We start from the raw sequence: 25,031 nt of genomic DNA, 5'->3' as shown, positions 1-25,031 counted from the left end.
GGAGGCAGAAGGACCTCAACACTTTTGTCAGAAGCCTCAAGGCTTCCTTTCATTTCTCACATCAGGAGGGCATTGCTGGTGGCAGCAGGAGTACAAAACAGTAAGAGAAGAAGTTAAACCTGACCAGTCTTAGGAACCAGTAATGGAATTAACTTACATCCTTGCAGAACACCAACAGAAGGCGCTGGCGTTGCAGCAAGTCCTGAGGGATAAATCAAGCTGGAATTCGACATCACACACAGTAACAGACAGTACTGAAAAACACATTTACTGATGTGTATAGGCCAAGAACAGGTGAGAAGGGACAGACGTCTCCTCCTCTTATGCACAGGCTACTCAAGACCCTCAAAATTTTCTGCTCTTTCAGCAACTACAATTTTTTTTTTCTTTATAGGCAGGCGCCTAAGAAGGACGAGAAAAATGGGATAATATATAAGAAGTGACTCTCCCACCTTGAGAAATACAAAGCCTAAAATTATATATAAAGAGAAACCAAGATTATCTTCTGATACTAATGGGGGGGTGTGGGGTGTGGGAGTGTGTTTGCTTTAAGAAAGAAAATTGAACCAAAGGGTCAAACTCAGTAACATGTGATTATCAGCAGGATTAAAAACAGAGAGCTCAGTCCTATTTTGAAACCCCCGACAGCCAGTGGACAGACTCCTACCAACCTCGGCAGTTTCTGAATCAATGCCCAGGAACAAAATTCTGCATATTTTTGGCCTGGTAGATTTGTACACTAATTTTGGCCTAATGTGTGTCAGAGAGAATAAAGTGAGACAAAGAGTTGCTCTTGCACAGGAGGAACAGAGACTCAACACTGACACTGGTTTTCTCATCCTTCTAAAAACACTGAGAAGCATTTGAACCAACACTGCACTGGACTTGCATTGTGCAAATGGCAACAAGAATAGCAGAAACTAGAAATTCATGACGCAAAAATGACGTACCAGTACGAATACTTCAATAGTACAGTAACAGCTCACCCCAGGAGTACTTTATTCTTTAAAGTCCATAGGAAAGTAAAACATGAGGGGTAAAAAAATGCCTCTTAAATTAAAGGTCAAAGTCTTCACACAGTTACAAAGAAAAAGTGCCATCTGATATCAGTTATATGTATTCCTTGAAGCGTGAATTGCTTCAAAATAAGTGACTCAAAGCTACTTTTCAAGCAAAAGGTTAAGCTTCCAAGATTTTCCTACCCAAGCAGTTTTTAGCTGTAAAAAAAAAAAAAAACCAACTGTAACTCAAATTGCTTTAGGCAAATCTGCATGAGATCGAAAACCTGGAGAGAGATCTGAGATGTTTCATATGTTAACTTGTCTTCACATACATGCACAACTTTTAAATTAGTCCTACGATGTCCAAAACCTACTTGCTTTATAGTAGTGTAAGATGAATCAATTTGTCTGGCTTGAATATTTTTAATATATTATACCAAGCACAGCATGTATATATAGAAGTTCATCTATAAAATACACGTCTCTACTACATTCCCTTACGAATTTAATCTGCAAACAAGAGTCTGCATTCACATCCAAGAGTTATTTGCACATAGGACTATTTGTGTGGCTTTATCTCTATCATTCAACCCCAGATAGAAAAACCAATTTCAAGCAGGACTGGCTATAACATATCAATAAGTTACTCAGATTTTTTTTTTTGTTAAACTCAAGCTAACACCTCCCCTCCCAAAACTTCTTCACTTTCAAGTGGATTTGTTTCCGTATCTAGCTCAAACTGCAGATGTAGCAATTCATATTTCATAACCATTATTCTTCTGCTGCTTTTAAAAGAATTACTGCATCCTGACAACAGCAGCACAGCAAAGGAACAGATAAAGACTGCCCCAACTAGTTTCCAAAAACCATAAAAGTATTTCCATAAAAAAGTCCTTGATCTAAATTTGACATGTGACACATTGCTGTTGGTACAGAAAGTGTTTTGAAAGACTCCATATAAATGCTTTTTGTTAAGAAACCATTTGCGGGATTTTTTAGGAGGTTTTGGTTTTATTTTTTAAAGTTACTGTCATTTTTACAACAATCAATGGATCGGAATCAACCCTGAAATGTCTAACATATGTCTAAACCTAGGAAGGTTGTTTGGGTTTGTTTTTTAAAAAGGGAAAAGTGAAGGAAGATTCTACGATAATGTTTTTTGCACTACAAGAGGCTTCATCTGGCAGTGTTACTCCAAGCTCCTCTGGGCGCAGCATCTCCATCCCCAGTGCTCTAGACATGGCCTCTGTGAGACTCAGCCTTTTTATTACACTGAAGAAAACTGTTTTCAAATGGTCTAGAAATGGTATATAACAGCTCCACGACTCAGTTTAATCCATTCCATTCTGTGAATAATGATACCTACACCCACACAAGTCACGTATGGAAGCACCAGGATGGTAATTGTTTCTCCATGGATCAGGTTAATGCATTTAGGGTAATCAGCCCTGGGTTTTTCCCCCACTTGGAGAAAAACATTCCTGAAAGAGCCTCTAGGACCCTGCAGCTGAGTCACTGCTAAATGACATGTGTACATCTGTGAGACATGCACACACCAATTAAAAACATGCTTTACATATAAATCTGTAAACAACTTTTTTACAACAGCCATTGGAATAGTTTCTATGTGTATTTAGTACATGTCCAACATCATACTAGTGTAAGGCCTGACTCTGCACCATAATTTCTCCTGAGAAACACTCGACCCTTACTGGAAACCATCAGCATACATTGCCTCTGGGTTCCGCACGAGAACGCCCTCCAAAGCAGAGGGTTGAGGAAAGAGTAGTGGCACCACTTTGCCCTACGCCCACAAGGCAAATCAAGCACTGGCAAAGGGAAGGACCAACAGAACAAAGAAACCTACTACCTGAGCATTTCCAATTCAGGATACCACATTCAGTCACACCTTTGAATCAAGCCTTGCCTTTGAGGACAAGGGAGAGCTTTAAGGCAGAGAAGAAAACAGGAATGGTGATTTCTTAAAACTTGTGTTACTCCCAAAGCCTTTGGTAAGATGCTCAAGATGTCCAACTGAAACTAAGTTAGCTGAATACTGTAATAAACCAGATTTTATTTCCTTTCTGGTGAATAATAAAAAAATAGTAAAAATTGTGCCACTGACTGGAAACTGCTGATTTTGTTTTAAACTTGCCAGTTTCAGCACAGACCAGCATTTATGCTTCCCCCTTTTGCGAAAGGCTTGTCTGAAGGGCTAGTCTTCATGCTCACTTTGAAAAAAAAGGCAGCCAGATAACAGAAATGCTCTGAACGACTATTCTGTACTGAAAGTCAGCATTATGCCCCTTTTTAAAATATTCCTTGAAAAGTCATTTCATGACAGAACAAGCAGAAACTTTTCTAAGGTTTCCTTTTAATTATGTATAACAACTATGGCACAGCTGCTACCTGCACAGCACTAGCTGTGATGTCCCAATCAAGACTGTAAAGGTTTAGACCTTACAAGCTTTCTGCCTGCTTTCAATGAAGTTCAAGAAATATCCACACATGAAGGGTCTGGGCAACCAAGACATAACTGTGCACTGCATGAAGACACAGCCTCACGGCACAGAGACAGCAGAAGACCTGCACAGATTTAAGCGGTATAGAGACTTACGCTACCTCTCCATACAGAAGTGCCTTTCAACAGTGTTTGTCAATTGGGATCATACTACTTAAAACCAAAGGACTGATACTCAGCTCTCAACTTATATTCTTGCCACTGGCACAACCCACTCTATCTTGCTCCTCTTTTGAGTCATCTGGCTCAAAAACCAAACATTGAGGAGAACTGAGGGCAAAGCAGATAGGAACTGCCAAGTTCCCACAATGCTGGCTCCCGTCTGAGGGGAAGGTGCAGAATTTTTACACTGTAGCTACAGAAAGCCATGATGGGAACCAGACTGCAGATTTAACATCAAGCTGAACCACACAAAAAGAAACCCAAAGGGATTTGCTCTTAAATTACTCTACTGGTGACCTGCAAAAAAAAAAAAAAACCCACCAAACCCAAAACTTAAACCAAACACACCCCAAAAAAACCCAACCAAAAAACCCAAAAAAACCCAACCAGGGGCACGAGTGTGGATGGAATTTCTGCTTTATGTTCCAAGAGTGCGCACACAGGTATTTCCACCAGAGCAAGGGGATGATTTCTCTTTGCCTGCCCCTGCCCCCTTAATTTTTACATTGATGTCAAGAATATAAAATTTTGCCTTCCCTGTAGTTCCTGACAAACTCTGCAAGATCAAAGAGCTGGCAGAAGACCTTTCTCAGCCCTCATCTGTAGGACACACCAAATCCTGACTAAAGGCTGCTTTTCCCTCAACAGTCTCAAAGGAAAACAAAGATGAAGAGTTTCAAACAGTGGTTAAAGTCATCCTTCAAATACTCTAGCTGTAGTGTGCTGTGTTCTTATAATTCTCCCTGATCCTCACTCTCCCAAGAAGAGAATCCTGCAGCAAAAATAAAATACGAGATCTGGTATTTAACACTAAGGGGATGGCAAACTCCATTTCTGAAAGTTTATCTCACAATCTTTCCCCCCAAGCAATTTGCACGGTTTCTATTACAGATTTTGACTAAATCCAGTCTGCTTCCAAGGTAGCTGAACTGGAAAAAAAAACTTAATCAAACTAAAAACCCCACCCTTTTGCATTATGACAATAAAGCATTTAATAAACAAAAAATAAAGGTATTCCACAGCACAGCTGTTGTAACAAGCTTCCACAAATATTATACCGCCTAGGGGAGGACTGATAGCTGCCTAGGGTATTTCATAAATTAACCTTAAAAATATCCAACATTTCAAAGTTAGGCCAAAAATAGAAAGGTTGGAGATCTGAGAAGACATGGAGAAACAAAAGAAGGGTCAACAATGAATAAAAAAAGCTCAGTATTAGAACAATTTGGACGTTTCATCTAATTCACTACTGATTTAGAAATACAGGTGTTTAGGTCAACTTCGTGTTCCTTACCACTGACAGATCACAAAGCACAAACACTTGCCCATGATGGAGAGCCAGTTCATCTCTCAACACAGAATAAGTACCAGTTCTGACAACAGTAGAGATCTTTCCCTCTAAATAATAAATCAATGCATCGATAATAGTAAGAAAAAACCCCACACACATCACAACAGCACAGTGGCACTTCTCAGACGACCACATCGAAATACAAGCAGCCATCAAGGATACGAGCACAGTCCCACAAGACAGTAATAGATCCCTTGAAAAGAGACTGGCATCAGGAGAAAAAGGGGTTTGTTGGTGGGAGTGTGGTGTCTCCATTCTGTGTAGAAGACATTCTTGTTTTCAAGTCCTGTCTACCTCAGAAAAAGTGATTTCCCAATGATCTTTTTTGCTTGAGAAATAAAAAATAAAGAACAAGTTTTGATGATGAGCCAGAGAACCAGGCTGGCTGGGAGCCCTCCCAAACTAGCAGGCTCAGTATTCTTGAAAAAAAGCCTTTCCTCCAACTGTCTTAGGTGTAAGCCATCTCACTCAGTTAAGAACAAAAAGAGAGCGCTCAGGTTTAAAAGAGGTTGACTAAATATTCCTTCCCTAGAGATCACTGTTTACTGTCCTCATTTTTCTGCCATGTGATCATCTCATTCAATTCTCTCGCTGCCCAGTCTCTTCCCGAAAGCATTTGGCAGTTGTGACCTGAGCTTTGAATGGAAAAACACAGCAAACCTTTACACATCACAGACCAAGAAAACGCAAGCCCTGCATTGGGTTGGGGTTTTTTTTGGTTTTGGTTTTGGGGGGGTTTTTTGTTTGTTTGTTTGTTTTTTTCATCTGTGCACAGGTCACCTTCAACCAAAAGCAGTGCTTTAAATACAGAAATCCACATACAACTTTGCAATCAGAAGTCATAAAAGCAAACTAGTGCCCATTAGGAGTGAGGAGCTCAAAGAGAAAGTGAAAATACCCCACAGCATCAAAATGAGCAGGACAACCATGCAACACTTCATGCAGGTCACCAGTGAACATGGATGAGAACCAGATAACACTTTGAGAACAGAGACCAGGTAGGGTGGTACGACTGTGGACACACCTCAGTTACACAGAGAGACTGCTTACCCTCGGTTTTAGTGGTAGTACCATCTTTAGGCAAATTAAAAAAAAATAAGGAAAGGGTTAATAGGGAAAATTAGTAACATCAGCAGAAGTGGGCACTATATATTAGCTATAGAAATATGCAAAAAATTTAACACAATTAAAGAAATGAAAAAATTTTGACTGAGCAGCAAATCAAAGCTTCATGTACCTGAGGAACACGCTTGCAGGTTTTCCCTCCTGCAATAACCAACCTTTGCCAAATTCCATTTTCATTGTTTGCCTCACCATTTCTCCCATGAGAATGTGCAGGTGACAAGTGTCCCTACTAGCTCAAAAGGAAGAATGCTCCTTCAGGAGCAGCCTTGTTTGCATCACTTAGAGTCCATTTGCTGCTTTTCTCCTACAGTCTGTTTTAAAAGCAAGAATAACGCAGTATTTGATCTCCCAGCTTCAAGGACAAAGCCAATTTTAGTAGATACTTCACTCCCTCTTCTGTTCTTCCTTAAGACATAAGATTGTTCGAAAGCACTTTTGCCACTGAAGCCCGTACGCAGCACGACGAAAAAACAGTTGCATCCATGAGCTCGAAAGCACGCTATTATGCGATCAACTTCATATTCTGTATTACGTTTTCACTGCAATCTAAATCTTGAACCAAGTATGAACAATTAAATCAGAATAAGAATTCAACTTCTGAACCAAATACAACCAACACATTTAAGCCACGGTAAAACATTTCAGATACGCAAGAAAACTGCCTACAAAAGGAATCTACAGAAACTATTTCTATATAATTCACCAAGTGTATTTTATCAGACTAAAGACCAAATGCCCTACACTAAAGAGAAGCAACTTCTAAACTGTCTCAGTGAAGACAATCTACACAGCTTAAATCAAGATCACTGATTTCTGATTTTTCTCCCTCTTGTAAAGGTAGAATGAGGGAAAAGTCTAGAATTAGACTAGTGTGAAACCAGCAGAATGAGAAACTAGCTCAGACGATCAGCTTTGCTCACAATTGAGTTGAAGCTCTGGAGATAGTGTCAATCACTGCCTTGCATTTCCTCCTCCGTGCCTCCATCAATGGCATTTCTCAGGAAAGATCAAATGCAAACTTTGTTCTAAGAAACCCTGAGGCACCTGAAAGGGATATATGATGCTCTGAGACAATAATGTGACATTCAGCTATAATCCAAAAAGAATCAGCATAAGGAACAGATACTTATATCCTGTGTGGTGAAATGGGAAGGCCAACTTCTTCTCTTTGCTTCTACATCTTTCTCTTGTAAAACAGAAAGCGATCAAACTCAATTAAGATGTACTATTCAAAGGATAAAACAATTAAGGGAAAACCTAAGGAAAGGAGGGAAGGAAGAAGAGGAAGAAAGGGGGACATGTCAAAAGGAATTGAGCAGTAAGTATTTTCCTCAACAACGTCCCAGAATCATAGCAAGATCTGCTTTTCCCCAGAAAGAAGAGTGAGGCGCAGACTATTATACAATTCAAAACCTAAGAAGTTGCTTCAAGTCAGTTTTGTTGCAAATTTTTTCCTTAATCCCAAAGGGCAAGAGATCACATACTGATCCTAGAGAGCTGGTAACTATCTCAGAGATATATTCTTCTAGTTAAGAGTTTAATATTCAAATAAAACTACAAGGCACTTTCTGCTAGTAAAGAAAGCTAACTGCAAGAGTAGAAGAACATGTAGATTTACCTAGTGATGCGTATGAGCCTGGGGGCAAGGCTGCAGCAGAACTGAAGGGGGTGGATGCTCCAGAAGACGTCACTTTTGACTTGGCACTAGCTGCTGCATTCACATCGACGTCACTGCGGGATCGCTGCAGAGATCCTGGTGTTGACACAGATTTTGTACTTACTGTAGATGCTGCAGATGGGAGTGGGAGATCCAGAATAAAGAAGATTAATTTCTTGAGCTGTGTGCTTCAAAGAGCCTGACAAGCAGTTTAATGTACTATTTTTAATGCTCCCTGCTGGCACTGAAATACCTCAACTAAGAATGCTTTATCAGAGCAACGTGGGCTTCCCCACACTGCCTGCAAAGATATTTCAATGCTGACCTGATGCTACCTCTAAGAACTTTATCAGACACTAACCTAAATGCTGAGAACAAAAAGGCTCCAGGCCAGCAATAAAGAAATTTCTAACAGAACCTGTATGGGAAAGTTCAACCACAGTACCCATCACCAGCTTGTGAGTTGCTGGCCAAAACAGACCTGCAGGTCCTTCATTCCAGGTTCTACTAACTTCCTTCCCAACACCTCATCTTCTCATGAGGGCTGCTGCTCCCATCACTTGTTGATGCTTACCCTCTCAAGCATGAAGCTTGACTATTCAGCTGCAAGCAAACATGCAGTTGTGTGCACAATCAAGTAGGTTACACAACAGTATCACCTTAAATCAAAGGTCTCGGTAGAGCCAGAACCCGATCATGGTTAGGCGTAGAAGGCAGCTTATCTTCTACCCAAAAAGTTCTGTCTATTACATTCTGTATAAAAATTTATTATTTAGATTATTGCAGGCATTTACTTAGGACAGGAAAACTGCACCTCAATATTCCATCTGACAGTAAAAACAGATTAGCAACGAGATGGAATTTAACACTGTAGGACTTGTGTGCAGATGATGCTTCCAGTAAGTGCTGAAACCACAGAGAATAAATGACAGAAAATGGTAAAGCTGAATGCACCATCAGACTACGTAGCTGTATGCCTTAGCATCAGCACTAGGTTATTCCAACATACCTTGGCTACAGTTTTCAAAGCTTTTTAGACTTCCCTTCAGGTGGAAGCAATAACAGATTTACTAACTTTGAAAAGTATCATTGTATCAGCAGTTAATGCACAGAACGTGGTATACAACCCAAAACTATTTAAAAAATTTTACATACTAAATTGCCATTTTAAAGAGCAGTAAACAGTGATCAAAGTTGTTCTTTGAACATCAGTGTCTGAAATTCTCATTCTAATTCATCACTCGGCAACACCTGAACACATTTTTCAGCTCCCATTCTCACCTCTAGATGTAGTACTTCCAGTAGGACTTCTTTTGGCAGACAACGGACGGCTAGAAGTTAATACAAATATTTATTAAAACAAAACTAGTATTTCATAGGAAGCAGTAACAGTGTAATCTGTTCCCTCAGTACACAATTGACTTAATAGGAAGTTATTTATATACAGGGATAGACAAAGAAAGCTTATTGTTTAAGAATAAATGCAGCACCACCATGAAATTCTTTACAAAAGCACTATGAAAAAAATTAGTATGCACATTATTTGAGTAAGAAGAGATTTTTAAGAACACTTTTTTTAGATTTAAAAAGTTACACCAGTGAGTTACAGATTTTTTTATATAGGTCTTACACTTAAACTGGAGACATGTGGAGCATGACTATCTCTGAGAAGCTAAAATACATGCATTCAACAGAAGAGTTACATATTGATTTTGCTGTTACAATCCAAATTTAGTTTAGTAACTTTTTTTCCTCTTATATGAAGAGTCAGACTTACATCTCTAGGATTAATGCTAAACACAGAATTTCAATCCAAGTATTGTTTTAAGCACACCTGGAAGAAATTATTAACAGTATCTGCTGAGCACAAAAAGCCTCCTAGAAAATTATTTACAGAGTCAAGATAACGATTATTTTTTTAAAGCCAGTAATGGGTTTTGCTGGCTTTTTATTTTAATACAACGTTAGCTACAAAACGATTTTGGCGCAACCAAGCATTGAGGCCAAACAATGACAACGTAAGCAATGTGATGGCTCCCAGTTCAATGAAGGCATCCGCAGTTGTTTAAAATCAAGAGGTAGTGACATCGAAGGACTTACTTTAGACTCTCCTGGGAGCTGGAGGAGGAGCGATCCGACTGTGGCAAGGACACGATGCTGTCAGAATTCTTCAAATGTGACTGGAGGGCCTTCTGGTAGGAAGACTCCAAAGTGTGGTACAAATGCTCTGCCTCTCGGCTGAAGTGACTGTGGAAACCCCAGTAACACCTGGAAACAAGGCATAATACTGTAAACATTCCCTTGACGTGTTTTAGAGGTCAGTGGAGCTCAGGTACAGTCAGAGCCCTTTTCACTGCTGGCATTAGTGGGCTCATTAGCCCACTCATGTCAACCATCTACTGCCCCTATGACATGCTTAAGACATAACAATTTCTTCAACCCATTGTATTGCTCAAACAGCCACACAGAAGACAAAACAAATTAAAATAAGAAGATAGGAATACACCATTCGGTGCATTGTAAAAACACCAGTAGCCAACAAAGCTTTACAAGAGAAGAAACCCTCATCCCTCTGGCTGTCTACCGTACAGAGGAGATGGTAGACCCACTAGACCGACACAAGTTTGGGACTGGGTGCTAAATAGCTACTTCAAAAACATGCCAAGAGCAGAACACACATGCATGGGCCTGATTCAGGAAAGCACCAGCTGGTGTTGTATTCTTCAAGTTTAACAAACAGCTCTCCTACACTGCTGCAGAAACAAATCTGTACTAAGCTGAGGCTGTTGACTGTCTTTTGGAGAGGAAATAACAAAAGGAAAGAGATACTCCTAAAGACTTCCAATCAGTGCCGTGCTGAAAATAAGAGCATTTTAAGATGAGGGAAGAATTCCTCTGTAGTCCAAATCTCCTGGCTGATGGCTAAACACCATTCACTCTCGTCACAAAAGAGATGAAGACTCTCAGTGCTTTTCAGGGGGCAACTAATGGGCAGTTTAGGAGTAAGATCATTAGCTCAAATGAATCAAGAATTGTTTGTGTGTGACAGTCAGTCCGCAGCGCCTCAGAGAAGTCACACGCATTCTCACATCACTAGAAGGAAACAAATTTGTCTTACAATCAGCCATGCTGTTAATTAAGAAACATGAGAAGAGAGAATTAAGCATGCTTTCCAAAGTCTCATGCCATTCTCCTTGCTGTCTATTCAGCTTAGCTAGTCACCCACTGTGAAGTCCCAGTGCCTACTGTATTTTTCAGTGATGGACACGTTCCCTTTCAAAAGGATTTAAACAGTCCTACTGTGAAACACCTCTGCTCATAACATAGCATTTAGATTAATAAAATTTATTGTTCATTGATCTAATGTTTTACAGCATGCTCTTTCTGAAGAATAATGTTCCTGTAGTGTTCTGTTCAGAAGAGCATGATCCTAGTATATCAGCATACTACCATAAGTACAATCACATTAATGGAAATGCAAGAGACCTTCAACAGAATAAAATTAATTGCAAACATTAAAGTTTCCTATAGATACACACAAATATATTATTTCAGCATCATAAAACATTTCCTTAATTTAGGATACCATTTAGCAGTGTACTAGCACAAGTACTTTTATTTCCAGAGTAGCAAACAACAATAGACTAGACTATTTCAGTCAGAAGGGACCTACAATGATCATCTAGTCCAACTGCCTGACCAATTCAGGGCTGACCAAGAGCTGAAGCATGTTGTTAAGGGCACTGTCCAAATGCCTCTTAAGCACTGACAGGCTTGGGGCATCGACCACCTCTCTAGGAAGCCTGTTCCAGTGTCTGACTGCTCCCTTGGTAAAGAAATGCTTCCTAACATCCAGTTTAAACCTCCTCTGGTGCAGCTTCGAACCATTCCCATACCTCCTGTCACTGGATCCCAGGGAGAAGAGCTCAGCACCTTCTTCTCCACTTCCCCTTCTAAGGAAGCTCTAAAGAGCAATGAGGTCGCCCCTCAGCCTCCTTTTCTCCAAAACAGACAAGCCCAAAGTCCTTAGCTGCTCCTCACAGGATGTTCCTTCCAGCCCTTTCACCAGCTTTGTTGCCCTCCTCTGGACACATTCAAGGACCTTCCTATCCTTTTTAAATTGTGGGGCCCAGAACTGCACACAGTGCTCCAGGTGAGGCCACACCAATGCTGAACACAGTAAGATAATCCCTTCTCTTGACCAGTGGTTATACTGTGCGTGATGCACCCCAGGATGCGGTTTGCCCTCTTGGCTGCCAGGGCACATGGCTAACTCCTATTGAGCCTGCTGTCAACCAGCACCCCCAGATCCCTTTCTGCAGGGCTGCTCTCTAGCCACTCCCCTCACAATTTATACTTGTGCCTGGCATTACTCTATCCTAGGTCTTGAATACAGGCCAAAAAGAAAACAAAAAAAATATTAGAAATAATAGTACTTTTGTACTAAACAGAAGAAATCTCAATTAACTGTGAGCAACTCAAACATCAAAAAGAAAGATGAGGTTGCTAGCTCTTGACTCTAGACTCTTGAACTCAGGTAAGCATTTTACCTGCTCAGACAGATAAAAAGACAAGACCAAAATGAAACAAGCACCATTAGAAGATGCAATACATACATAACTCAGTCCCATGTAATCACCTCATACGAGATCTCCTGCTGAAGTACACACTCCCATTGAAGTCAAGGGAAAGTTGGCATCAGCTGCCAGGAGAACGTTACTTGTCTGGACTTCAGTTTCCATCATGCAATACCGCTGACTCACAATAACAGGGACAAAAAAGGGGAAGAAGAAAAGACACCACCAACAACTTCCACTTACTTTCTTGCCTCTATCCTGGCTTCAGAGTCTGCATCATGAATTCCCTTCTTTATCGTTTCAGCTAACACTGATATGTGTCTGAAATAAGAAGGAAAACATTATCCAGCAGTCCAGAAAGATGTGCCACACTTATAAACAAATGACTGATTTGATTTTGCCTTGGTCTCCAAGAATAAACAGTTCATCACATCCTCCCATTTCCATGTAACGTTCTTTGGAGCCTTTATTTATTTACACTTACAAGCCAGTTTTATTTCACCCACACTGCTGACTAGGAAAAGGCAAGCAGCATTCTTCACAGGTCAGTCTTTAGTTAGCTATTGAAACTGTCTGAGTGCTTAACCCTTAAATATTCTTGCACAGTCTAGGGCTAAGGAAATTGTGTCCCAGTTTCTTCTCTCACAATTACTTTCACTGTTCATTAGTCTGAAGTACAGTAGAAACCTCAGAAGCTCCTGATAATCATGTAGTAGCCTTCATCTCATCATCTCGCTTTAGGATGCAAAAGGAAAAAAAAAAATTAAAAACCTATTGAGTTCAGTGATTCACTCAGACAAGTTTTCCAAGGCTGGGATAGGAGACAGACTCACCACACTCTGCCAGAACTACAGGGATGAAAGGTGTATGTGCATATACGTACGTGATTTTTTTGTGGCAAAGAAAAGATCTACTAGAGCTACCTGGTATAATCTCACCTCCTAGATTATCGTTTCTCCAGAATTAATCTCCCCAAGCATAAGTAGGAGAGAATTAACCCACTGTTTTTCAAAGCTTACCTTTCTAGGGAGTGTGTTTGCCACTCCTGCAACAGCAAGTCTAAAAATTCAAAACAACGCCTAAGAGAAGAAAGAGAAGAAATGCTGAGTTCTCCAAGTTAGCAGAGGCACACCAACTTTGCCATACCTGTCTCCAAACAACAGCCATCTTTTGCTAGGAAGCTTTTTGGGACATTAGAATTCAGTAACACCACCGATAAAAAAACCCATCAACATCTCTACAAACTCCATAAATAAACAGTCTGAAGTAGTAACTGGAGTCAGCTCACTACAGGGAAGTCTGAAGAGAGGGTGTGACAGACACAATCCAGAAAGCCCCCTTTTTCATTAAACAGGATCCAGGCCCAGAAGATCCATGCTACTGATACTTTGTGCCTGTTAATTCAGGCTTCACATGGAAAATTCACATTTAGCTTCATGTGGAGACAGATCTTTTCAACTTTAATCTCCCTTCCTCATTTCAAGAAACTAAGGCGCAAGTGTGCTGTTATTTGTTCAAGGTTTGTCACCAAATTCAGCAAAGCAGCCCTTCTTTTTGCCGGACTAGGAGAGAACTAGGTAATCTACACGGACCAGGCAAGAGTCTCCCAGTGAGGCAGCGAACTGAAGTACACTTAGATTTTAAGTGCGAAGAGGACCATCAGCACATCCAGTACAACTCCCAGATGATGCTATCACAGAACACTACTTCTGCTGACTGGCCCAAAGAAAGTGTGTCACTATAACAGCTAGTAGTGGGGAATAGGAACATGTCTGTAAAGAAGCCAAAATAATATGATGTGACAATGTGAAAGCACAATGATTAGTTTAAAAAACATTTCTGTCTGCAGAAGAGTTCCTTTCCTTCTCTGCAGTGCTGCAGCTTATATAAGAATTTGATCCCAACTCCTGGGGGAGAACGAGATGTATCCTTTACTAAGATTATATATGAACCCTTTCATGAATAAAATCAAATACATCAATGTTATCAGAAAGTACACATGAACCTATTTACTGGTAAAAAAAAAAAAAAAAAGAGTAAATTAAAATTAAATGCTTACCTTCTAACTGCAACAGACTTGGAGGTACAATTGCTGGTTATGATGGGTATTAATCGAGGGATGTGCGTATGCTAGAAGAAAAACAAACAACAAAAACAAGAAGAAATCTTTACACCACAGCTCCACAGAATGAAAGGCCATCTCTTTCAGCCACCTGAGCCCAGTATGCAGATTGATTATTTGTGTTCAAGCCTTGAAAACAGAACTGCTAAATAAAAGAACACTAACAGATATGGACAGATATTTTTATTATTAAAAGTATTTTCTAGTTTATCTGTTAAAATATCTTTAACGGATTCTTTTTTCTTCTATAATGACAGGGTCCAGTGAGTCAAGGAGCCAAAATCACCGCAAGAGGATCTAAACTGTAAGTAGAGGCAACTTGAGAGAAATCACGCTATCTACAGCTTCCCCAACAAATCACTAGGCAGAATTCACCTCTGTGACCTAATGGTTTTAGGAAACGTGCACTGTCTGCGAGGAGTTTTAGAGCATAATTAAGAGGATGAGTCTGTCCTGCAAGGCAGGTTTCAAAACCCATTCAAAGAAAAAAGTTTGCTCCACTCTTAGAGGGATGGAAATATCTTACCCTGCAAAGAAACATTTTTCCTACTATTTTGGCAGGGCTTAACTATCATGCAGCCTTGTGTAGGTGATGACATCCGAGTCAGCCAAGCCCAGCACAATCAGGAAAGTAGATTAGGCACTTAAGCTAATTTTCATTGCAGCAACAATCGTATTTCCTCAGAAACACCAAGTATTTGGAAATGACAACATTGTTCTCTTTTGATGTATACTTACTCGAATGATTAATCTAACTGCTACAACACCAGAAGTGGCCATGACTTTGGCACTATTTGGAATTAGATTAAAAATTGTTGGCATGATGGCTTCTGCCCCATGGTCAAACTTGTTTCCCAGAACTGATGACAAATGTCTGAAAAACAGAATGAAGTCATGCTGGTAAATGTGCTGAGGATTAAGCAAGTCAGACTTCTACAGAACATCTGACATAAGCACATCTGACATCTCAGTCTTCACAACTGTCACCTCCTCTCTAACTCCAAAGGACAGAGAGCACCATGTTTCAAAAAATAGTTCCTTTACTTTCATTTCAAACTTGTGTTCTGTATTCATCTGAACTCTGAGAAACAGTAAGTTCAGCATAAAATAAAGTAACTAGCACAGCTAAAAATCTATTATCAAATAGGATCATGCTGAAAGAATGTATTTTTCTGAACAGGTTAGTTTGTATCACAGTTTCTCTGAAACTGCTTATTTTGCCTTAATATGCACAAATTAAAAAAAAAAAAAAAAGCTTTTAGAAACACTGCAGTGCCCTTTTTCTTGAAGCACTTCACAAAGGATAAGCTATCAAAACTCAAAACTAGCTCAATCTGAACCAGAACAAAACACATACATTTTTGGCTTTATTCTTCAGTCCTTCCCTACTTGGTGCATGAATACATGGCTTGCTCATTCATTCAGCATATCTCAAGTCTGCATAGTTTAAAACTCAGGAACATCGTTTGGCAGAACTACAATTAGTGACATACATGGACGTAGTTTTAAAAAGCCATAGCAAAATCATGTTCTACCTATAACTATGCAGTGCTAGCAGCACGAGTTATATCCCAAATGTGTTTTAACCACTGTCTGTTCTTTTTTTTCTATGTTACATTTCAAGAGCATTGAGAAAGTAAACTTACCCCAATGTGATACAAGCCTCTCTTACTACTTGAGACCGCAAGTCTTTAGCGGATAATTTGAACGCTCCATCCAAAAGTCTTAAGTGTTGGAAGAAGTTATCGTATTCTGCAGCTCCAGCCAAAAGTAAGGAGCGGATCTTTTTCAACTGTTAGCACCATAAAAGAAAGCAGTGACTGTTAATATGCTGTTAACAAGAACAGTTGTGTTCAGGGCTGATACTTGGTTACAAGGGTCCTTGTATAATTTTCTTCAACATGCGTTGAGGAACACCGTTCTTACAGTCCAAGCTATTTTATCATTTCAGACCTTATCGTCAACTCCTAAGTTAACGTACTAAGTATGCTAATACACACACACTAGCTGTTACAGGAATCCAGAAGTGTTGCAGACATTTACTTGAACTGTATTGTTAATAAACCGAAGATATCTTAAAGGTTCTCCTCTATTCCCCTTAGAAACCACCTATTTACAATAGCTTCTAAAACTGAGGTCCTCTCACAGCTGACTATCGTATTAAAAAGATGACTAGACTTAAAGGCCATGGCTCATACTCAGATCTGAGTAATACCACTGTAAATATCTAGAATATGTCCATTGACTTCATTAAAATAATTATCTGGGTCTACTAGAAGTAGAGCCCTGATCCCAGCAAAATGTAAAATTTTCTATTAATATTACAGGGATCGCCATTTCAGCCTATAGACATTCTTTTGGACACCTTGACAGGCCCTCACGTATACTGATGTATCTGTACAGTGCCCCGATTTAAGTTCGCTGTTACCCAGTACAGCAAATAAAAAAAAAACAGAAGCAAGCTGAATCAGCAGTTTGCCACTCAGATCTGCAATACAGGATTTGACAAACATGTCAAAGTTGCTACACCAGTGATGAAAAAATCTACAGTGTAGACAAGATCATGCATCTATTTATATCATGAAAATGCAGCTCACCTCAGTAAACAAAACTCATTCTTGGCATGCATAGAACATATCTGATTTTCCACTTCCACATTTCCCACATTCATATTTATTTATTCAAAACCTAAGCATGTAAATTCTTTCTGAATTATTTTACACCTCCTTTTGCAAAAGCATAAGTAAGTTCTCTGTAAGCAAAGTGACTTTCTGCCTCATCAGGAACTTTTAAGATATTCTGAATACCACTTTTGCCATCTTGGTTTTAGCATCTGCTAGCAAATTTCTAGCTTACATCTGGATCTGCCGGTTCCAGTTCAACTTGATGCTGTCTCAACAGATTCTTGTATATTAAATAGCATTTTCCTTCACAGATGTGGTTTGAATTCAGTCTCATAAGAAAATACTTCCCCCAAGCTTGGGGGAACATGACAGATGCTCACCACTTAAACTACATGCTAGCCTTACTCTGAGGTTCTCCCAGTACCCTTTTCCTGGGATTAAGCTCAGTGCAGAAAACAACTTTATTAACAGAGTTCATATTTAAGTTCACCACTTACCGCAGAAACTCTCTGTTCCCAGTCGTGCTTATCATCTGATAGTATCTCTCTTATTTTGTTTATGGATTCCTCAAGATCCCGGCTGGAATAAATCTGCAAATTTAAATACAAAGTAGCACCATAATGCAAGATTTACTCCAGAAAATCAGATCACTTCCCAACTATATTCTTACATCCTTTGCTCCTCAATGCTTAAATGTCATGTCCTAGCTTTGGACACAGCTGGCTTTGCATAATGCAAAAAATTACCAAAGAAATACCCATTTCCTGCAATGAAAAACTGCTAAATGATCACAAGATGATTAAAGCATCATTTTTTATTATTTTACTATATTTTCACAATTTTAAGCAGCATTCTTGCAGCTACTAGTGGCACTATTAGTCAAGACCTACAGAAGATCATGAGTGGATACATGTGCTGTTCAGCTGTCCCAAAAATAAAGCTCTGGTGAAGGGGCGGGGATATGTAACACATCTCTGCTATATCCATCAGCAAACACGCACTGTCAAGTTGTTGCACTCACAACAGCAGCCATCCCAGAGACACAAGTCGCTTTTATTGCTTCCAGTTCCCAGATGGTACAGATGAAATACAGAGGCTTCTGCTGACTTAAGTTTTGATTGACCAGACTGCATTGTGCAGCATGCATGTCCAGTTCCAGCTCCGTGTCCGCTCCTGTGGTACCTCTACCACAACGCCCCCACTCCCATTCCCTCCACTTCTGAGAGTTTCACACAAACTACTGGCAGATACCACCATTTAAAACTTGCCTGCCTCCAACTTCCAACTTGCCTTCCCCTTAAAGAAGATTTGTCAACACCACAATGAAGCACAATTTGCCAGCCATTAGGAGTAGATCCTACAACTGTCTTTTGCATTTTAGCACTCTGTGTTTTAATACGTAATTCTACTTACCTGAACCGTTGGGACATCTTCAAATGCCTTAATGAAGTCTTCTTCATCCACAGCACCTGCTCCCTCTTTGGCTGCTGACATACAAATCAAAAAAGCCTCCTCTTATCAAAAAGAGAATCAATTAAGAAACCACCAGCTATCAAGGCACCTAATCAGGAGAAAGTTCACTATCCATGCAGCCTCCGAGTGCTGCAGATGTAATGAAAGCAGAGACAGTGAAATTCAACGCCAGGCACAGACTAGACATTCACAGCATCATTCAGCTCCTAGGCACAGAAGGCACATTAGAGAAGTCATTACAGTAGTCAATCAACAGTTAGGGGACACAGTCTGAAAGATGAAAGGGAATATTTACTTTAATTATACGGGAGATTTTATTTTAAAGGATTTAATCCCATCTATAATACATGAAGATGCAGATCTGACAGGTGCACAAACAGACAAATGGTAAGGAAGATAAATAGTCTCTGGAATACTAATCAGATTAGAGACTGTCCGATATAGGGAACTTTCTCCATTTCTCCAGATCACGTGTAGAATTATAATCATGTGTAGAATTATCGCTCACATTCAGAATTACTGTTCAGTTTTCTTCCTGCACCTTCATTACCAGCAATGGCCAAATGGTTTTAGAAGAAAGTCAGCGCATCAGTTTTAGATTGCATGGGCTGAAGTTTAGCGTTTAGCATGTAGCTGTAAGCAGCCTCCCTCAGTTCAGCTAAAAAGTTGCAGCTATAAAGACAAAAATCTATACACTGCAACGTTGACAGGATTTACTCACCGCCCTCAGTGCATAACCACACAGGTCCAATCTTTCACAGATGCAAAATGCATTATAGGGATGTGGGGACTTGGAGATTCATGCTACCAGTGTTTGGTCACGGCATGCAGACAACATACACGTAATGATTTCAAAGGGAAAAATTTGTTACTGGATCCTGGGGCACCAGTCTGGAAGTCCTTGCGATAAGCTCAAGCATGAACACTATAAATACTTCACATAAAGGTCAATTCATATGCACTATCTGCTTACTTGAAGATTTGGAGCCCAGAGCTGCAGACCCAAGTCTGCGGGTAGTCCCCATCCCAACTCTGCGTGAGTTTGCAGGGGCCTTTGAAGATGTAGAGGAGCTAGCTGAGGAAGGTCTGTTCCCATCCACGGAGTCTTCATCATCAAAAATTTTATCTGCCAAAAGAGTACACTCAGCTGTAAGTCCAATGAAGCAAAGGGTTGTACCAAGGAACATGTTCATGCAAGGGCAAACATGCTGCGTGTTCAGGTCTGCTCTGCCAGCTCTCATCTCAGCAGTGTCTTCATGCTAAACATCTGATTATTCACGAATGACCACCAGACCACTGAACCAAATCCTTTGCTACTGCAGCCACTATGTTATAAACCCTTTCAATGAATGCACTCAGATAAAAAGAATAAACTTCAAATCTATAGCAGAAAGATGCAAGCCACAGGTAATATTTGGGGTATCTACAGTCTGTATCTCTGACACCTATGCCTCAGAGTTATTTTGCCATGGGCTGTACTGAAACTAAGATCATGAGCAAATATAAGTGTGGGGGGCACCAAGCAGCACAGGCTGCCCTGTCACACCCTGCTAACTGCCTGCATTAGACTGAGAATAAACAGGGTAACCCAGGAAAGATCGCATGTCAACACCCATGCTGTTGATACATCATAGACCATTAATCACAGATCCATCCAGAGCTATAAAACTTTTTAAGTGATCACCAAAGATTCTTTACAAGGAAACAGAAAAGTTACCTCAATTTCCTAAAACCCATAAATATAAGGCGTATTAAAACTTATTGAAGCTTTGTGTACACACAAAGGGAACTGCAGCCTCTACCTCCAAATGTGAACATAATTGAACCTAAAATGAATTACAGTCACTTTGATTTCCAGTGAAGGTCACTTTAATTCCAAAGGAGTGCTTATATTGCAGTTTTACACAGATTAGCTAATCCACTTTAAAAACTGGCCACAGGTTGAAAGGTGACAAAGTGTTTGGACAGCTAATATAGATGGCGCACATCATTTACTGAGGCCAGAAAGCCACCTCAGTCCCCTTCACTTAGCTTCTCCACACTAACACTTCATTCAAGATTTGAGCCCTGCTTCATGTCCACCCCTCTCCAACAGTCCAAGGTACACACCCACTCTCCACCCGCAGGAACATTTCCCTCCCAAAATTTCACTCGGCAAAAACTCGATCAGGTGCTTCAGTCCATGCCTATTCAGTAAAGCACCTGGGAACATCTGGTAACAAATATAGGCTTCTACTAGAAGTTAAATTCAATACAGATTGAACTTTCTGAAAGTAAAAAAGTAAACAGATAACAGTATAGACATATTCTAAGGGAGGCCAAAGAACTGAAAGAAAAGCCTGTATTGTCCTCAGCCCAACAGCCTTAAGAAGTCTTCCCTGCTCCAAGTGGTATTGGCTTATTAGCAGCTGGACATAGGAGAACCATCACAGATCATCCAAAAACCTAAAAACCGCATTTACAGTAAGCACCTGTGCACACAATGCCACGTTCCGACGCCAGCACAACACTGAAATGGCAGGTAGGCAGCAGCATCCAACAGGTTAAGAAAGGCAGCCAAGGATATCTCTCCCCTTAATTTTGATGTCAAGAACTCTTGGAATACGGGAAAAGGTTAGGAAAAAAGTAAGATCTAAAGCAAAGGGGTAACATAATAACAGGTACTCAGACTATTCAGGCAAAAGTGAACATATAAATTCTAATATCAAGAAATTTAAGGTGTCACAGCTAAGGAGAACAACCTAAGTCACATTTAGGATGTGGGCTTTCTCTAACACAGTGCCCTAAGGCAGCCATGGAGACCGTGCTACCTCCCTACTGACACTGGTCATGTTCTGTATTAGTAATTCAAAAATAATTTGAAAAGAGCTCAGGAAAGAACCATAAGAATGATTAAAGGATTGGAAAATACGTTTTTAATTCAATTAAATGAAAATTCGCTGCAGGACACTTTAGCCTGGCCAGATTCTTAACAAGTTGCTTGATTATATTATGTGTTAACACAGCAACTCAAGTTTTATTAACATAGTTTTCCATTGTGATTTATTAATATTGTTTCTCACCTAATAGAAAAACACAGAACAAGGCCACTGGCTGGAGGTTAAAAACAAATTAAATTCTGACTTGCCTTTTTTTTTCACCTTCCCTTTCCCACCCCCACCTCCCCCCACTCCATTTTTTGCAATAGTCACAGGATTGACTCTCTGCAAGGTTAGGAGGTGTGTCACACAGTGAATTCTGTCACAGGCAGCTCTTAAAAAGCCAAGATTGATTTTTTTTTTCCTGATAAATAAAGTCTAGTTAAAACAGAAATTATTTCAAAAACATTATTTGGCGAGAGTTGCACAGAAGGCTGTGACAGAACAAAACAGACTTTAAAATATGTAAACTCTGAAGGCTCTAGGAAGGGGTTTAAGTGATGCAGAAAGACTTGCACAGACCCTGAATACAAAAACTTTGAGCAAAATCTGCCTCGATTGCGTGTATTTCAAAATCTCCTATCTAGATAGTAATCAAATCATTATTTGCCCTATATATATTACGAGCCAAGAGAAAGTCATATTCAAAACGAGAGATACTTTACTACTTCAAAACCACTTTCATCTGGTAATAACATTCTCCACCAGCTGCATTTCAGACTACCTAGATGCAGTGCTAGTTAACTGACTTCCTCTTGCATCTGCATTTTTAAAGCCTCACCCCGCTGAAAGGAGAAGAGGGTGTGGTTTGCTATTTCATATAATAAATAAAAATTCAGAAAAAATATATTAAAAGGATCGCACCCCTGTAGCATTTTAGCAATTAAAATAAATTATTGTTTTTATTTAAAACAGGCTTTTCTGAGAATCGTCAAAAAAACCAACGCTCCAAAAAAAACCAACCAGCCTGCCCACAGTTTTGGGGATGTTCAGATTACAATCACATCTTCCTGTTCATTAAGTCTACAAATGAAGCATTATGTATTTATCAAATCAGAATATCCCTTCAATAACCCAATAGTGTTTTCTCATCTGAGCAGTGCAGAAAGACAGTGCCACATTCAGAACTGCACATCAAGTCTTCCAGCAGCACGTGTGCAGGACAGAAAGAGAAACAAAGAACAGAAAGAAACCTGAACATGGAAGTACAGAAAATAAGAGAAAAAACAAGCTGCTATACATCATCATTAAAAAGACTTTTTTTTTCCCCCCTATTCACTGACTCCTGTCACAATAATCATTTGAACTAGCATCGTATTTTTTTTGCAGCCTATCTGCAAATCACAAGGTGGTAAATTCAGCATGGGTGTAACTCTCATGACCCCAGCAGAGGTGCACTGAAGCGGAATCAGTGCCGCGTTCTAATATTAAATAACCATTGATGCTCTCCCATCCCAAGACCCCCCCAGTGCTCATTTATAAGGGCCATATAGTACTCTCCATCAGAGACATGCCCTTATAAAAGAGGCCTTTGTCTGCTCACCATTCTGGTGTCTCAGAGAAACAGGGAACACAATTTGCTTTACATTTTTCAATTCTTTTACATTATTTAAGAAGAAAAAAAAATTGCTTACAAGTACATATCCTTCTGCAAATAAGCTTCCTCAACATTCCTTCATATTTTCCATAGCGTGCCCAGATGTAACAGTGCTTCACAGAGTGCCGCGGCTCTCAGTCCAGAACATAATCAATCATTGCCCCTTGTATTCATTAAGCATGCTGTCTTCACACGTGGATTTAAACAGCTATGGCTTCAGTCCTCTCTCTACGACTGCAGCTCTGCAGGATTCTCATCAACACCCATTGCAGCCCACGAAACTTTGGTTCACTTCTAGGAAGGAAATTCCCAGCTAGCAAGGGGAACCTGGGACAAATAATCCAGGATGAAGACGAGCTGAGTCTGTCTGTCGGGGCTGGCTTGCACTAGGAACCAGCCTGACTTTATCCCCTGGGAAGCGCTAACAGGAGCATCTCAACAGCTGTCATCGTTTGTCCATGACGAATAAATTTAGTCATTATTCATTTTTAAATGTAACCCCTTCAGGTCTGGCCAAGGTGTAAAATGGGGAGAAGAGACTGTGACAGTGGTTCAGGAAGCACAGTAAACAAGGGCCAGCATTTCCCCTGCCTGAACCACCAGCCTGGGACCTTTTAAAGCAAAGCAATCAAGTCTCAAATTTCCTTTCCAATGAAAGGAGATGCGTTATAGCCTTTAAAAAGCTGTAAGATGACAGATTCAAATCTTTTAGTTATTTGTCTGTAAGCTACTCTGTAGTGACTATAGATTGGGAAAAAAGCTTATGGTCATGTCTGTTCCTAACAAAGATGTCCTGCTATCATCTTCAGGTCTGACTCCGCAAGGTACTGAACTTGTTCTGGCCCCACTGGGCTCATTTATCATATGTCCCATCTCCAAGCATCAGTGCAGCTGAAATATGCAACACCATGAATTCAACTTGCAAGTATCACCTGCATCTCTCTCATGAGAATCTCCCTTTTGGGTGCAGAAAAACCTGGACAGCACCAGAGAAACCTGCCTTCCCACCCACCACATGGTGTCCTGCACCAGGAGTGGACACACAACTGCTAAAACTGACGCACATTTCAGCCCATCTAAACCCCATGCTCAACCTCTACTAGGTGGACAAAGCCCAACTCCCTGAAGACCTGAGAGCCCCCTGTAAAAGCTGAGAACACACACACGCAAACCCACTGATGCCAAAGAAAACAGGGTATATTCCTCCTTACTCCATTCTGCCAGACACGATCACATATGCATCAGTCAACGTTTGCGAAACAGACACCCCCTGGGCACCCTCAGCTGATGCCCTCCTCCAAAGCCAGCATCTGGCAGCCCCGCCTCCAGCTGCGACTCCTGCAGAACACGAGGCATAGCTCACTCCTCTCTGTAGGTGTCCCACCCGCCTCCAAGCGAGACAGCTTCAGCTGAGGTTAAATGCCTCTTCCCATCAGCAGACGCCAGACCCCTGTATGGCTTATCTGCAAGCCTGCCCAACTCTGTAGGTATTGTATAGGTTTCTCCAGGAAAATGGGTTTATGAACACACCAAAATACAAGGACATGTATATGCTCCTCAGCACACTCAGTAAGTGTTTAAAAACAAAGGAGTCGCAGCCACAAGCAGAAGTACACAGGCACAGCACATCATTAGGCTTTCTCACTCTGCCATCTCTCATAGCTTCCTAGCTGCTCCCTCCTAGCCTCAGACCCACCTTCCACACCAGGCACAGTGTTTTGAGCCTTTAACATGCCACCCACTTGGGCGCAGTGACCCCGGTCTACCCTCCCAGTGCCACCCACCGCTCCTCTCCCCTTCGGTCCAGTTCTCCCAGGTTGACCCAGCCACCAGCTCCAGTCCCAGCCCAGCCCTGCTGCCGCCTTCTGGCATTATTCAGTGAACACCTCATCATCCTTTACGA

At 40.6% G+C, this 25,031-nt stretch overlaps 1 protein-coding gene across 8 annotated transcripts in view; it reads right to left on the bottom strand.

Moving 5' to 3' along the window:
- CLASP1 (cytoplasmic linker associated protein 1) overlaps positions 1-25,031 on the bottom strand; it is a 170,469-nt gene that overhangs the window by 75,419 nt on the left and 70,019 nt on the right. For 5 of the 8 annotated variants that reach the window (XM_086466149.1, XM_086466151.1, XM_086466150.1 and 2 more), the window contains exons 8-18: positions 19,587-19,739; positions 18,554-18,627; positions 17,638-17,730; positions 16,163-16,308; positions 15,255-15,390; positions 14,454-14,524; positions 13,414-13,473; positions 12,638-12,715; positions 9,918-10,085; positions 9,099-9,148; positions 7,779-7,949 (exon numbers count right to left, since the gene is read on the bottom strand). In XM_086466149.1, coding sequence (XP_086322275.1) covers positions 7,779-7,949; positions 9,099-9,148; positions 9,918-10,085; positions 12,638-12,715; positions 13,414-13,473; positions 14,454-14,524; positions 15,255-15,390; positions 16,163-16,308; positions 17,638-17,730; positions 18,554-18,627; positions 19,587-19,739 — 1,200 coding nt within the window. Of the gene's footprint in view, positions 1-6,085; positions 6,110-7,778; positions 7,950-9,098; positions 9,149-9,917; positions 10,086-12,637; positions 12,716-13,413; positions 13,474-14,453; positions 14,525-15,254; positions 15,391-16,162; positions 16,309-17,637; positions 17,731-18,553; positions 18,628-19,586; positions 19,740-25,031 lie in introns of all 8 variants that reach the window. The other 3 variants (XM_086466154.1, XM_086466153.1, XM_086466152.1) reach the window with 1 other exon arrangement.

Source organism: Leptosomus discolor, chromosome 5, assembly GCF_034619465.1.
Source record: "Leptosomus discolor isolate bLepDis1 chromosome 5, bLepDis1.hap2, whole genome shotgun sequence".
Lineage (NCBI taxonomy): Eukaryota > Metazoa > Chordata > Aves > Leptosomiformes > Leptosomidae > Leptosomus > Leptosomus discolor.
The sequence above is the reverse complement of the archived record's forward strand: the minus strand, read 5'-3'. Positions and strand labels throughout refer to the sequence as shown.